This window comes from Hydractinia symbiolongicarpus, chromosome 15, assembly GCF_029227915.1.
Source record: "Hydractinia symbiolongicarpus strain clone_291-10 chromosome 15, HSymV2.1, whole genome shotgun sequence".
Taxonomy (NCBI): domain Eukaryota; kingdom Metazoa; phylum Cnidaria; class Hydrozoa; order Anthoathecata; family Hydractiniidae; genus Hydractinia; species Hydractinia symbiolongicarpus.
The window spans coordinates 2,380,928-2,396,992 of NC_079889.1; the positions used below are offsets into that span (position 1 = coordinate 2,380,928).

At 37.0% G+C, this 16,065-nt stretch overlaps 2 protein-coding genes across 2 annotated transcripts; both read right to left on the reverse strand.

Annotated features, from left to right (window-relative positions):
- Positions 1-222: 222 nt before the first annotated feature.
- LOC130629025 (glycoprotein 3-alpha-L-fucosyltransferase A-like) lies at positions 223-2,313 on the reverse strand. The gene has a single exon (XM_057442119.1). The coding sequence runs from the start codon at positions 2,199-2,201 to the stop codon at positions 933-935; it is 1,269 nt and encodes a 422-aa protein (XP_057298102.1). The 5' UTR covers positions 2,202-2,313; the 3' UTR covers positions 223-932.
- Positions 2,314-3,202: 889 nt separating this feature from the next.
- Positions 3,203-15,964, reverse strand: LOC130629022 (uncharacterized). Its single transcript, XM_057442115.1, has 12 exons — positions 15,101-15,964; positions 14,705-14,776; positions 14,420-14,491; positions 13,963-14,037; positions 13,637-13,711; positions 12,945-13,189; positions 12,035-12,181; positions 11,436-11,615; positions 10,913-11,092; positions 10,667-10,829; positions 3,748-10,189; positions 3,203-3,591 (listed from the first exon to the last, which is right to left on the reverse strand). Exons 1-12 carry the CDS (start codon positions 15,310-15,312, stop codon positions 3,289-3,291), a joined length of 8,166 nt encoding a protein of 2,721 aa, XP_057298098.1. The 5' UTR covers positions 15,313-15,964; the 3' UTR covers positions 3,203-3,288.
- Positions 15,965-16,065: the final 101 nt, after the last annotated feature.

The window sequence follows — 16,065 nt, forward strand, 5'->3', positions numbered from 1 at the left end:
AGCATGCATGAGAACGATTGGCAAGCAAAAGGATTATAATCGGAAAAGAAAGTAATTTCAATTTTCATGCTGTTTTATGCTTGTCACAACCTTGTCCCCAAGTTTTGTTAGGCTTTGCGGACGAGGTTGACGCTTGTCAATCAAAATTTGATGTAGTTTTATATTATTGATTTGTTTTTTTCGGTTTCGTTTAATTTAGTGAAACGAAAGTTTTATAAGTTTATTGAATTAGACGTTTTGTTAAAATTATTGTGGATTTGATTTAGATGGGCCAAACTAAAGAATTTCTTTCTTATTTTTAAAGTTCCAGTCTCAGTATTTTCATATTGTCAAAATCTTATTCATAATAGTATTCCAGTTATGTATCGATTGAGTTAATTGCTTGTTTGTGTGTCTTTATTAGCGTTACGTACCTTACAAATTCAAATTTGCAAATCACATTTTTCAAACACATGTTGAGAATCTTTATAATAGTTATTGTTAAAAATAATTCTCTTTTAAATAAAATAATTGTAATACACATATTTGTGGGTTTTATTATTTGAATTGGATATTTGTATAATCTTGTTTTGGATGTTAATGATCCCCCTGTGAACAAAATTTAGTAGTGAACGGAACGCATAAGAGATAACTACGATTAGTTAATATATATTTTGATCATTGGTAAGCTTGCATCACTGTGACTCTGTCCCTAACACTGCCTTCACTGTTCATGGAGAAATTTCACGCGAAAAATATTGAAACGGATATTATCGAGACCAATATAAGCTGCATCAAAATTAAGCTTTGTCACTGGACTCTAGGAAGCTGAATTGATTATACATAAAGTTTTTCTCGATTCATTGCTTTGTCCGTTTAAAGATCTTATTATGTTGCGATTGTAAACCCTTCATGCAATCTTATGATCACGTCAGCGATTGTAAAACCAGCATTTATGATTTTCTTTTCGACATTTCTGTCATTTGTTTCATCATTTCTTTTTTCCATTCAAACGGTGCACAGTCTTCTTTTGAAGACCAAATATCCTTATATCGTCTACCGTATCTGTTTTCGTGCAACGCTTTACAAAGTTCACACATTTTTTCATATCCTATCCGCTTATACTTTCTTTTCCAAGAGAAATATTCATTGTAAGCTGTATCATTGTGATCTAGATAATTTAAGTAGCTCCCTAGCTGTTCTATAGATTTAAACTTTGACGCGTCAATATATGAGCCTGGTATAACATTATAGTTATCATAACGCGCTCCCATAACAACAGGGACTAATCCAAAATCAATTCCTTTGTTCCAGTACTTTTCACTGACGTAATAATCGCAGAAGGAATTCTCGAAAGCAAAAATGAATTTATGTCTTTTAATTAACTTAATGCAATCATCTGATCCGTAGTCACACTTCTCTTCCTCGTTAAATATTTTCATGGCGCATTTGCCCCCGACTGTGATGGCAACGTATCGTTTCAGTTCCTTCATGAAGTTATCGCGCGGGTGACCACAATTGCTAATGAACCATACGCCAACTTTATCTTTGTTTTGTGCGTAATTTACTGTCTTTGAAGGAATAGGATCCCATGGTTCAAGAAGTTTAAAATGACCGTACGGGTTTTGAATGTCTGATGTATATTTATAACTCATAAGCCAATTAAATAAACCTTCGTATTCTGAAAAATCGTTGTAATTATCTGGACTTTCCTGGATAAAAAACACCCATTTTTGATCCCGTCGTCTTTGCGTTGAAACGTTCCGTAAAATAGACGGTGCATAATGTTTATTGTTTTTTACGTCAACACCATGAAACAGTACAGCGTCGACAGAACTGATTTTTTCTTTATCGTAAGTTATTGTGCACTCTTTGACGTCACAACGATTCATAAATGTTTTGATTTCTTTTAAACTTAAAGTGGGCCAATACTCTAACCCAAACAATGTCGAATATATAAGAATAGATTTAAAAGGTCTTTTAATTTTTTTCTCGCTTGTGGTAAAAACAACTTCTTTATTTTCAACTTTATTCTGTAGTAATTTTTTCACATCATATTTTTCTCCATCTTCGTTCCTTCTTGACAATTTTTTTAACTCAGATTGTCTCAGCTCTTTAACTTTTTCTCTCACATTTTTTCTTACGTATATTAATAGCAACAAAGATAATATAATATAACAGAATAAACTAATCAAGGATAATTTAGACAACGTCACTTTCATTGTATCTTCATTTCTGTAGTTGAACAAGCCACGTTATTAGGACGCTTGTTAAAAACTTAAATTTTCGTGTAGCGTAGGAAGCGTAAATCTTTATATAAACACTTTACAAATGTCTGTCATTAATTTTTTAATTTTATAAAGGTCTCCTATGACATTCAATTGTTTTACGACTAACACTCAGTTCCATCAATAGAGAGTATTATTCCCTAATTATATTAGACAATGTTATAATAGCATCAATTACGGCTTTTTGTCAATCTCGGATGCTTATAAACGGTATAACCAGAGGTTACACGTCTTCCTTAAACAAAATACCGCTGATTCTTAATGTCGATCAGTATTTTGAAGCTTGGTGGTACAGAACAAAACAAAACGGATTAGAACGTGAATAGTTACTTTAATTTGATTGGTTGATCGGCAATTTTTTAATTTTTTTTATATAACTTATAATTATTTCCGCAGCGTTGCAGGAAGTTAGGTTTAAATTTATTGTCACCGCGAGGAAACCCATGGTCTTCGTCAAGGGGATGGTTTTAAAATTAGCACCTCTAGATAGTCGGAAAGGTTATTGAAATTGTTTCTGTCTGTAAGAAAATTTGAATTGCTTTCAGTTTGGATAAAAACGAAGCAGAACGAAAAACAATTTTGAAAGTTTTAAAAATTATGCAACACAGTTTGTGACATTACTCAGACTACTTAGATTCGAATCTTTTCCAGCTGGCCAGAAATTTCAGCAAAAGTTTTAGACACTCTAAAATGAGGCTAGAATCAATAGACTGTAGACTAAGCATAAATTTTTTTATGAATTTTTTTAAAAATATTACCTACCACCACCCACAACGAGAAGCCCTGACTGATCTGACGATGATGTAATCATGTGTATCAATTATTTAGCTATACTTTGTAGCGCAGGAAGCGGTAGCTAGAACGTTTTTTGCTGACGTTATGGGACAAATACAATTCAGAAGCAAATAAATCAATACGAAGTGTTAAGAAAAGAATATTTTTTTTTAGCTTTTTTAATATACAAAAATAAAATAAATCTTTGCTGGATTTCTGATTTTTTGAAATTTGCTCTCGCCGACGATCAGAAAAGAAACGAACTGTCGGACTTTGATTGACGTGTATGTTGTATAACATCGCACGCAGATGAACCGATTTTTCCGACTGACGTTTGATGACGAACGTCGCTGTGTTTGTGTCTATGGTTACTGTCGACAAAAAGTTGCGCGTCTTTTGTTGTTGCATGATTCTTCCCCGTGCTCAATTTTGCTGGTAGTGGAGCAAACGTGATTGGTTGATAAACCGTCGTTGTATTTACCAAGGAGGATTCAGCAAGTTTTTTACGTTTATCTGAGGTCAGCGCAGTAGATGGAACTACTTGTTTTACCTGAACAAAGAAAAGCAAAGTGATATCTCATCACGTCGAAAGAAATTTCTCATCTATATTATAAAACAACACATTCAACAAATTTACGGAGTAATATCTCATCGTTGTCTACAGACAGTTGTCAATGCAGCTATAATACTAGTTATTTTTACAAACCGTGTTTTGAAGCACTTTAAGAGATATAAGGCAATCCTCTTCTCTTTTGGAATTTGTCTGACCAGTTATGAGTGCACTATCAACTTCTTTCTCCAACCCAACTGATGGAAACAATCTCGAGGCTTCCTCTGATGTTCTCCTATATATCTTATCCCCCTTATCTTCCATTTCGGTTGAACTTTGAACACAAGAAAGCATGCTGATTGAAGATGAATTTTTTTCCTTTATGTTTTCATCTTTTGACTTATCTGATTTTCTTACTCGTTGGAAAGTGCGTTGTGTAGCTTTCACAGCTTTTGACAGCATTTTAAATCGCTTTTTCTTCTTCTTCTTTTCCTTAGTAAAAATGGTCGTGTCCTGGTTGTTTATACTTTCAAGGCTTGCTTGTGCATCATGATCATCTTCTCCATGAAACGAATTCCAGCTTCCTTTCATGTGCGCTTCCGAAACAAGCAGATTTGAATCGGTTGACTTTTCTATGCATGCATTTGTTGACGAACCAATCAGTTGATCGATTAGACAACTGGAATTGCACGCAGACAAATCAAGTTTGTCATAATCAGAATCAATAGGCAATTCATTATCATTAGAAATACAGCATGCACCATACTCCACGGTGATTGAACTTTCTTCTATTTGTCGTGCCTTTGAAAAACCTTGTGAGCTTTGGTCCTGTATGTTTTCAATTTTTTCGTATTGTAAACTTTGATGCTGAGTGCATTCTCTTTTTTCGTGAATTCCAAAGTTCTTATTTTTCTGGAGATCTTGCTTGCAATCAACTTTCTCACCTGCATCAACTGGCAGCTGTTCTTGCAATAATCTCTCTGAGCTTTCGGTATACCTATATACATCCTCACATAGATATTTTTCAGTTGTCGTACAAACACCATTGTCCACGATGGTTGTATCTTCCTCTATTTGTGGCGACCTTGGGAAGCGTTGTGAACTCTGATGCTGGGTGCTTTCCACTTCTTTATATAATTCCAAGGTATTATTTCCACCGATACTTTGTTGACCATCTACTCTCTGATTCATAGAAGAACCAGTTGGTGGCTGCCCTTGCATACATTTCCCTGTATTTTCAGTATCTTTAGAAACATACTCATCTACGAACTGTACGTTGCAAGACCCGGTGGTAAAATCTTTCTCATTTGTTGCACATACATCATTGTCCCCGATGGTTGGGTCTTCCTCTATTTGTGGCGGCTTTGGGAAGTATTGTGAACTCTGATGCTCCTTGCTTTCTTTTTCTCTATATTTATCCATGGCATTAACTTTGCTGAAATTTTGTTCGTCAATTACTCTTTGATTTACCGGAGAATCAGTTAACTGCTGTTTTTGTATAAATCCATCTGTGTTTTCAGTATCGTTAGAAACATACTTATCTCTGTACAGTGTTTTGCAAGACCTGTTGTTACAATTTCTTTCAGTTGTTGCACACGCATCATTGTCCACGATGGTTGAATCTTCCTCTGTTTGTGGCGGCTTTGGGAAGCTTTGTGGACTCTGATACTGTGTACTTTCCATTTCTCCATATATATTCAGGGTATTATCTCCAATGATATTTAGTTGGTTATCTACTTTTTGGTTTACAGAAGAATCAGTTGGTACTTGTTCTTGTAGGATTCTGTGTGAGTTTCCAGAATCCTTAAAAATATGCTCATCTCCGAAATTTGTCTGATCAAACCTGCTGGTAAATTCTCCTTCAGTTGTTGCACACACACCATTGTCCACGATGGTTGTATCTTCCTCTATTTGTGGCGACCTTGGGAAGCGTTGTGAACTCTGATGCTGGGTGCTTTCCACTTCTTCATATAATTCCAAGGTAGTATTTCCACCGATACTTTGTTGACCATCTACTCTCTGATTCATAGAAGAACCAGTTGACGGCTGCCCTTGTATATATCTCTCTGTATTTTCAGTATCGTTAGAAACATACTCATCTACGAACTGTGCGTTGCAAGACCCGGTGGTAAAATCTTTTTTATTTGTTGCACATACATCATTGTCCCCGATAGTTGGATCTTCCTCTATTTGTGGCGACCTTGGGAAGCGTTGTGAACTCTGATGCTGGGTGCTTTCCACTTCTTCATATAATTCCAAGGTATTATTTCCACCGATACTTTGTTGATCATCTACTCTCTGATTCATAGAAGAACAAGTTGACGGCTCCCCTTGCATACATTTCCCTGTATTTTCAGTATCGTTAGAAACATACTCATCTACGAACTGTGCGTTGCAAGACCCGGTGGTAAAATCTTTCTCATTTGTTGCACATACATCATTGTCCCCGATGGTTGGGTCTTCCTCTATTTGTGGCGGCTTTGGGAAGTATTGTGAACTCTGATGCTCCGTGCTTTCTTTTTCTCTATATCTATCCATGGTATTAACTTTACTAAAATTTTGTTCGTCAATTACTCTTTGATTTACCAAAGAATCAGTTAATGGCTGTTTTTGTATAAATCCATCTGTGTTTTCAGTATCGTTAGAAACATACTTATCTCTAAACAGTGTTTTGCAAGACCTGTTGTTACAATGTCTTTCAGTTGTTGCACACGCATCATTGTCCACGATGGTTGAATCTTCCTCTGTTTGTGGCGGCTTTGGGACGCTTTGTGGATTCTGATACTGTGTACCTTCCATTTCTCCATATATATTCAGGGTATTATCTCCAATGACATTTAGTTGGTTATCTACTTTTTGGTTTACAGAAGAATCAGTTGGTGCTTGTTCTTGTAGGATTCTGTGTGAGTTTCCAGAATCCTTAAAAACATGCTCATCTCCGAAATTTGTCTGATCAAACCTGTTGGTAAATTCTCCTTCAGTTGTTGCACACACATCATTGTCCACGATGGTTGGATCTTCCTCTATTTGTGGCGACCTTGGGAAGCGTTGTGAACTCTGATGCTGGGTGCTTTCCACTTCTTTATATAATTCCAAGGTATTATTTCCACCGATACTTTGTTGACCATCTACTCTCTGATTCATAGAAGAACCAGTTGACGGCTGCCCTTGTATATATCTCTCTGTATTTTCAGTATCGTTAGAAACATACTTATCTACGAACTGTGCGTTGCAAGACCTGGTGGTAAAATCTTTTTTATTTGTTGCACATACATCATTGTCGCCGATGGTTGGGTCTTCCTCTATTTGTTGTGGCTTCGGGAAGTATTGTGAACTCTGATGCTCCTTGCTTTCTTTTTCTCTATATCTATCCATGGTATTAACTTTACTGAAATTTTGTTCGTCAATTGCTCTTTGATTCATAGAAGAATCAGTTAACTGTGTAAATCTATCTGTGTTTTTAGTATCGTTAGAAACATACTCATCTCTGAACTGTGCTTTGCAAGGCCTGTTGGTACAATCCTTCTTAGTTGCGGCACACACATCATTGTCCACGATTGCTAAATCTTCCCCTATTTGTGGCAGTTTTGGGACTTTTTGTGAACAATGATGTTGCTTGTTTTCCCCACTCATCTCTTGGCATTCCACTTTGTGACTCACAGACGAATTATATGGATGCTGTTTTTGTATCACAGTTTGATTTTTGGCAAAACCTGCACATTTATGTTCCTCTCTAAACTCTGATGCATTAGATCTGTTGGTTAAACTTTTCTCATTTGTTACACATCTACCAATGTTCTTCATGGTGAAACTACTGTCTATTTGTGGCGGCGTTTGATACTGCGTAAACCTCTGGCAGTGCATGACTTCTTTTTCTTGATTTCTTTCATAGCTAAATCTACCATGGAACTTTTGTTGGTCATCTCCTGTTTCAGTTAGAGAAAAGTTATGTGGTTGCCGATCTCTTATGTTTTCTTGCGTGTTATTTCTCTTTAGTATATACCTGTCTAGCAGTTTTAAATCTGTTCCTTTTTCATCATTTATATATGCTGTATTCTTTGATTGGCAGTCGCATTTCATTTTTTCTCTATTTGTCTGCACCAACCCAATCCTTTTTTCAGGAGATATTCCCATCACAAGAACTTTCAAATGTTTTACGTCTGCGTACAGCAAGTCATTACTATGGTTGCTTCCCAACAACGTTTCAGTGCTGCTCGATTGGTCCAAGGAGCTCTCTGCGCTTTCGTTTTGTGCTAGTTTACCTTCAAATCTTTTACTGGGGATATGCATCCATTCTTCATCTTTATCTTGGAGCATCGGCTTCAGTGGCTGTTTATTTAAATCCTTCTCAGTTATTGCACGTGCATCACTGTCCACGATGGTTGTACTTTTCTGTTTTTGTGGCAGCTGTTGTAAGTGTGGTGGACTATGGTACATGCGTTCTCCTTCTCCATGCTTTTCAGAGTCAGTACATTCGCCAATATCTTGTTGGCGATCTACTTTCTCACTCCTCGAAGAATCAATTGACGGCCATTTTCTTATCATTGCCTCTGTGTTTTCAATATTTGTGCGCATATGGTCATCCCGGAGCATCGACTTAGATAGGTGTTTATTTAAATCCTTCTCAGTTATCGCACGTCCGGAACTATGGTTGCTTCCCAATAACGTTCCAGTGTTGCTCAATTGGTCTAAGAAACTCTCTGTGCTTTCGTTTTGCGCGAGTTTACCTTTCAATTTTTCACTGACAACATGTATCCATTCTTTATCTTCATCATGGAGCATCACATTAAATGGGTGTTTATTCAAATCCTTTTCTGTTATCGCACGTCCGTCACTATCCACGATTGTTGTACTTCCCTGTTTAAGTGGTGGCTGCTGGAAGTGTTCTGGACTATGGTACACGCGTTCATTTTCTCCATACTTTTCATAATGAGTACGTTCTCCAAGATTTTGTTGGTAATTTACGATATCAACTGCAGAAGTATTGATTGTTGGCTGATCTTTCGACAGGTTTTGTGTGTTTTTCATATCTGTGCGCATATGGTTACCAAGGAGCATCGTCTTATATAGGTGGTTATTTAAATCCTTCTCCGTTATGGCACGCTTGTCGCTGTCCAAGATGGGTGTACTTCCCTGTTTTTGCGGCGACTGTTGGAAGTGTTGTGGACTACGGTACATGGATTCTCCTTCTCCATGCTTTTCATAGCGAATGTCTTTGTCAAGATTTTGTTCGTAATTTACTTTATCACCTGCAGAGGTATCGATTGTTGGCCGATCTTTTGACATTTTCTCTGTGTTTTCGGTATTGATGCGCATATGGTCATCTTGGAACATCGATTTAAATGGGTGTTTATTTAAATCCTTCTTCGTTATCACAGGTTTGCCGCTGTCCAGGATGGGTGTACTTTCCTGTTTTTGCGGCGGCTGTTGGAAGTGCTGTGGACTACGGTACATGGATTCTCCTTCTCCATGCTTTTCATAGCGAATGTCTTCGTCAAGATTTTGTTGGTAATTTACTTTATCACATGCAGAAGTACCGATTGTTGGCCGATCTTTTGACATTTTCTCTGTGTTTTCGGTGTTGATGCGCATATGGTCATCTTGGAACATCGATTTAGATGGGTGTTTATTTAAATCCTTCTCCGTTATCGCACGTTTGTCGCTGTCCAGGATGGGTGTACTTTCCTGTTTTTGCGGTGGCTGCTGGAAGTGCTGTGGACTACGGTACATGCGTTCTCCTTCTCCATGCTTTTCATCACTGTCTACATAGTTGAGGCTTTCTGGTGTTCGCAGTGGCTGCAGGGAGTATTGCGGACTATGATGCATACTTTTTCCTGTTCTGTGCGTCTCATAGCCAATGGTTTCGCCAAGATTCTGCTGGCCATCTACTTTCTTACTTTTCAAAAAATCAATTGACGGCTGTTTTCTTATCATTTTCTGATTGTTTTCAATATCTGTGGGTATATGGTCATCTCGGAGCATTGTTTCCAATAGCTGTTCACTGGAACATTTCTCCGTTATTGCATGTGCATCACTGTCTACAATGAATTGGTTTTCCTGTTTTTCCGACTGTTGAAGGAAGTGTTGTGAATTCCGATGTAGACTCTCTCTTTTCATACAATCTTCTTGTTCTTGTTCTTCGTAGCTGTACATTTTTCCGTCTTGTAATATATTTGGTAAAATTATTACATGGGAATTTGATGGAGGACTTTCTAAAGTGTCTTCGTCTTCCAAAGATTCTTCTTGCAGATGCGCTTGATTCTGATCGATTTCTAAACCTTTATCCTGCTCGCCTATACCACAATAGGAACTAACATCCTCAGGTATTTCTTCATACACTGGCTGGACATCCACGACGCAATCTGGTTTATCATGTTCTAACTGAACTGTTGAATATTCCACTGACTCCATACCATATTGGTTCCTGTCATCCTTTTGCGTCATGTAACATTCATTCGCTATATCTATCCAATATTCGATATTTAGGTGATTGACACTATCAGACTCTGGTGAATCTGTTATTGGGGGTGTTGAATTGGATGTGGACGATATTATAATATCAGGTATGTCGTCCCAAGTGTCCATAATATTTTTGGTCCTGTAGAAAAAAATTTCAAAAGAATTGAACCCTTTTTAATTGGTTTTTAACTTAAACTTGCAGAATAAAAAGCTTAGAGTTACGACTGAGAATGAAAGACAAATTTATTTTGTCACTTTCTTTTCTTACGCAAAGTTGTCCAGAAATTATAAGCTTTTTGATTTTGTTTCATGTTGCAAGAACTGGCTTCGTATTTCTTGGTTAGGGTAATTATTATCAATCGCATGGCATTGTATGTTTTGTACAAGGGAGGGCTTAAGATTGTAAGTACGTAAGAAGCAACTTAGGCAAACAAGGGGAGGAAGTTAAAAAAACAGATTGGCTTACTTTAAACAGACTTCTCGTTCAGTTGGTAGATATGTTTATATAGGAAGAGATCCTAACACGAGGATATTCTATTGTTTCGTTTTAAGTGCTCATATTTTCATCTTGGAGCAGCGAATTAAATTAAGTGGTAGTAATTAGAACTCCGCTTACCTCATTTCATTCCTGTACAGCAAACATATAGAACCCACTGCTATTATCATGAGAAAAAGTTGGATTAGTATACAAGTCCACAATACTTGTGACCATGTACGAGCAGTTCTTATAATATTGTTGTATTGCTCTTTGTGCTCTGCGAAGGGATCAATGAGTGTCTCTAAAACATAGAATACGCCATGAAAATCATGTACATGTCGATAATACAATTCTTTTTTTTTTACTTTAAGATCTACAGCTTACTTTTAAAGTGTTCGGAGCAAGTAACTGTACAATTTCTCCGTTCACGGTTGTGTCCAATGCATCGGACTCCCCCTTTGCTTGGAGCAGATGTCAAGCATGTTCGTATTCTAGAGGTAACACCATTTCTGCATTTGCTGGAGCATCGTAACCATGACGACCATTCTGACCAAATTCCATACACTGTAAGTATAACAAAGATGTATAAACAGTAGGATTAATGTTGATAAAAAGGTAAAACACTGATTTTTTAGCACAATTTTCACGTGAAATATTCATTGGAAATGAAGGTGTGACTTTAAAAATTCAAATAATTTGGCTAGGCGCAGTAATCAAGCAAGGTTGCTAGAGGTGTCGAAAGTTTTAAAATAAGCCAAATGATCAGTCTCCTTCTCAGGGTTTTGCATTCTTGATATAAAAGATGACGGCGAAAAATATTTGCCGCTGATTTCTTTCATATTAACAAGGCAAAAATCCCACGGGACGAAGGTGCCAGACAATATTGAAAGCATATTTAATTACCTACCGCACGGATGATAATTACAGCTTTTCGTCTCTGTACCCTTTTCTTCTGCTCCCTCGCACAATTCTTGTGTTATAACCTTCTCAGCTCTAATACACGGTCGTGTGCGATTGACGATACCTCCATTGCATTCAGCAGAACACTCTAAACTCCATGCAGACCATTCGCCCCAATCTCCCGCGTCTAAAAAAGCATGGCGCTATGAGCTACTGCGGATAATCATTATAGTTTTACTCTCTTTAAACCTCGGTTAAGCAGATGATTTGTAACTGCTTACAAACGTTCGAAATTAATTTTTTACATGCACTTTCATTGCGTAAAAAGCCAATACTGGAAGTCAATTGATGACTGATAAACGAACTTAATTAAGTGTTTACTTGATATATGATGAACATGAATAGTAGTGACAATGTATAACATAAATGACAAAAAACATTTCACGCTAAAAGATAACAATTGAAGCATAAAGTTGACATTACAGAGCATAATGAACATAAAAATCTCTCAAAGCTATTAACATTTTATTTTATTAATCTTATCTTTGTATTTCTTGATCCTCGAACAAAAATGATTGTTGGATACAGTAAAAAACGAAAACATACTAGAACATGAGGTAGGGCTGCAAACTTCATACATCTTGTTTGGTCCAGGGCACACGCCTTCACCATTTTTGCATTCCCGGTGGCGATATCTTGTTTTGGTGTCACACGAACAGTCAATCCAACTCGTCCATGGCGAAACCCATTTTCCTAGAGTAAACAGAGACGACTTCGTTTTAATCTTCCCCACTATGACGGCATTTTTTTATTTTTAGAAATTAAGGTTGAATTGTTTTCTTTGGTAAAACGGATATTTTTGTTACTAAGTATTATTGTGTTTTTGAACAATTGAGCCAGAAAAAAAGAAACGACCACATAAATTCTATCTTGGCTTATTTTTAAGACACAATGGCAAAATCTGACTCGTATCATTCTTAGTTTCGAAAACATTGATTTGAGGCTAAAGCTGTTCCTATTTTGTTCTTATTATTTTGGCAAATTCTAAGGTTTGCATCTCTTTAATAATAACCGTATTCCGTCTGTCTGTCTCTGCGAGGACCCCCCGCTTAGTTAGAAAGACGTTTTACGAAAACACGAATATCAAATGCGATATATTTTTATCCACTTTGTTGCGACGGGTAAATTTAAAGGACGGGTAAACCTGTGGATTTATCCATGGTCACGACTAGTCTCTTTAATAATAGCTGTATCCGTTTGTCTATTTGCGCGCAAAAAAAAGCATCGTGCTACGGAAACACGAAATATGCAATATAAAAGACGGGCGACCCCGTGGATTTTTCCACGGGTTAACGGCTAGTCTATATTATATTATCCGTATACGTCCGTCTGTCACGGAAAATTAGTGCCGCAAGAGAGAGACGCAAGGAATATGGTATAAAAAGGACGGGTGAACTCGTGGATTTTTCCATGGATTAACAACTATATTTTGAAAATACGCTAGAGGTTATATCACCTGTGTAACCATCTTTGCAGAATGACAAATCGACATCATCAAAAGTATGTTTTTGTTGGTTCACAGGATCGTAGCATGTCAGCGGTGGAAACTTGTCCTGTATATACCCCACGTGATCTTTAAACGTATTAGCTGTGTGATGGAAACCAGACAAATTTCGTGGCAAGATATTATAAATATCTTTGTAATCTTTCCACAGCCAACCGATAGAGCAGTCACATGGGAACATGTTGTTACCAAGAGACCTAGTAAAATCAAACAACGCATTAAAAGAAAATACTAAAAGATAAAACCTCACCCCAGGGCTCTTTTACTTCTATGATATTCTGGCGGTACATCTCCGTAATAACCTTGTCCAGACTGACATACGGTCCAGACTAACATACGTAATTTGATTGGATGAGCATCTTGAATAGAAATGGCGAGTGGTCCCAGCCCCCATGGTTTCTTGCTTGTGTCAAAGCCGCTAACGTTTACTTGACGGCGCCGGTCTCGTTGTCAAAAAGGCAAAAGTCCCTGGGGACGAGTTTGTGCAATGTAAATAGAAATAACGCAGAAATGCTTAGAGGATTCTACCAAAAAAATTAGCTGTAGGGAGGCATCAGACTATCATAGGTATGTAAGAGCCCTCATGACGAGGTTGTCAAAGATGAAGATGTAGAAAGTGATAGCAGCGTACTCCGCATACTTACAGTACTTTTAAGGAATGGTGGCGAGTATTTACAATATCTTCCGGTACAAATGTCAACCCACTGTCATGAAGTTGTCTAATATACCAAAAAAAGAAATATGAAACAACCAACGAAAAAATAGTTTTATTTTTTATTTGTATGGGTTATCTTTATTGACTACGCCCCTGGATATCAGACTCTATTTTAAGGATATGTCTAGATACAGAAAACTTAGTACAAAATCAGACAAAGTAAGATCCTCAATCCCAGAGTCCACTGTGTTTTTTATATGAGCGATAAAGTGTATTCTTAAAAAAGCTACAACTCTGGAATCAATATAAACTTACATCACTTGTATATTTGGCAAGTAAGCAAATGAATTCTTCGCTATAGTCGTTAACTCTTTGTTATCGTGGAGGTCTCTGAAAGAAAGAAGAAACGCGTATATCACGCTGATAGAGCCCTGGTGACGAGGTTGTCCAAGATAAGGATATAAAAATCATATCAAAGCTGAATTTTCAAAACTATACGGTAAAATACTTTAATTTCATTGGCTACCCTACTAATCATGCTTTGGTTATTTTAAATTTTTTCCGTTCGTTACTCTTTGCAAGAAAAATTAAAATGTCAAAACGGAAATTTTCTTATAGATTCCGGATAACATAGTTGTCTTTTTAATAAGGAAAGTCTAAATTCGTTTTAAGCGCAAAGGCAGCAAGCGAAGGACTTTTCCTGTTTCTTGCTTAAAACAAACAAACAAACAAACAAACAAATAAAAATCAATTAAACGTATTTCAATCTTACAAGTGTCTCAAACGAGGCAAATTTTTGAATGTATCAGCATTGATTATTTGAAGTTGCGTGTGATGGAGATCTCTAAATAACGAAATGTGTTGTTTACAAGTGAGTGGGTAAGTGGGTGAGTAAGGAATTAGGTGGTTGGGAGGGAGGGTGGGCAGGCGGGCGGGCGAGCGGTCAGGCGAGTGAATTACAGTGGGTAAGTGAGTGGTCAGGCAAGCAAGCGGGCGAGTGAGTAAGTGGGTGAGCGAGCGAATAAGTGATTGACTGGGTGAGCAAGCAAGTACTTACACGTAAGTAAGAGACGACAAACTGGTAAACGTGTTTCCACCCAAACTTGATATTCGATTGTGTGACAGGTTTCTAAAAACAACAAAAGACACAATTTACCACCCTAGAATGGAGACATGACACGGGTTGGTTTAATTCCATTTTTGCATATAAAGAATAGTTGACCGGAATAAATTAATTGAGAAGTGTATAGAGTGCAACTGAATGGGATCCCGTTGAAATCAAATTTTTGTCTACTATATGAATAAAATAACTTTTAGTGCTACCGTTGGGGGATGGGGGCTGGGATCTCTTTCTTCACCGTGGCTTTTTATATAAACAACTCCGGGGGTAAGAAGAAATAAAAACACACACACACACAAAAGAAGATAGAAGGAAAGTCAAAATGATACTTACAGCGTTCGAATATATTTGATGTCTTGTGCAAATGTCGGAACAGAGGTCATTCCCATGTGTTCACAATCAACACGCCATCCCCAATTAATTCCACCGTGATGTTGATCATAAAGATGTGCTCTACATTCTGTCCCGCCCCAAGTATGACAACTCCTCGCAAAAAGTATTAAAATAAAAAACAAAAAAATAAACTTTAAATCATTGTCACGCATGTTTAAACATGGTAACAAATACAACTTTTTTGTTGTCACATCTTTTTTTTTGATAAGACACGCGTTCTTTCACTTTGTGTTGAAGAGGTTGTAATTGACGTCAAATAAAAAATCAAACTTTATGAGGCAAAAAAAACTTCTGTTTAAATAACGTCAGCTTAAATGATGTCATCGTTTCCATAGCAAATATTACGTTTTATTGACGTCTTTTCATCTAAGAACATATCGTTCTAGTTTTCATGAAGTTAGGCAGCAACCCGATCCCAAATGTTTTTTTTGGGTTACCGAAAAAATTCGTCTGGGTCAAAATCACTTAACATAAGCTTGAGTAGAGTCGATGGGGTACAAACCTAACCGCATAAAAATTATATAAAGATAAGTCAAAATAAACTTTCTTAATTTCAATTTTGTTTATAAAGCATTTCTCGGCAACCGGCAAAAAAAGACAAGAAATGATCGCAGAGCGCAAATGCAAAGAAAGCAGAACGCAAAGCGACAAATACGTGCTCGGAAAAATGGAACTCGTTTTATGAAAATCAAACGTTTAAAAACAAGTTTGCTCTCCTGTATTAAAACAGAAACTAGGTTTCCGGGGCAAGGTTGCACTTACGGTATGTAGTTAGACAAGATTCCTCACGACGGGTTTGCTCTTATAGTAGTGGTAGCTGCTGAAGAGAGTTACTGGGGACGAGGTTGCAATCATGATGTTGTTAGTGATTAAATAGAGATTTTTTTTATTTCCTAAATCAAAAT

What these genes read in the sequence shown, in the direction of transcription:
- LOC130629025 (XM_057442119.1), bottom strand. Translation starts at nt 2,201, where the DNA reads ATGAAAGTGACGTTGTCTAAATTATCCTTGATTAGTTTATTCTGTTAT.
- LOC130629022 (XM_057442115.1), bottom strand. Translation starts at nt 15,312, where the DNA reads ATGCGTGACAATGATTTAAAGTTTATTTTTTTGTTTTTTATTTTAATA. An exon ending in CAGCCCTACCTCATGTTCTA is followed by an intron (nt 11,616 to 12,034) that starts GTATGTTTTCGT and finishes ATGCTTTTTTAG; the next exon opens with ACGCGGGAGATTGGGGCGAA. An exon ending in TTAAAGTGCTTCAAAACACG is followed by an intron (nt 3,592 to 3,747) that starts GTTTGTAAAAAT and finishes TTCTTTGTTCAG; the next exon opens with GTAAAACAAGTAGTTCCATC.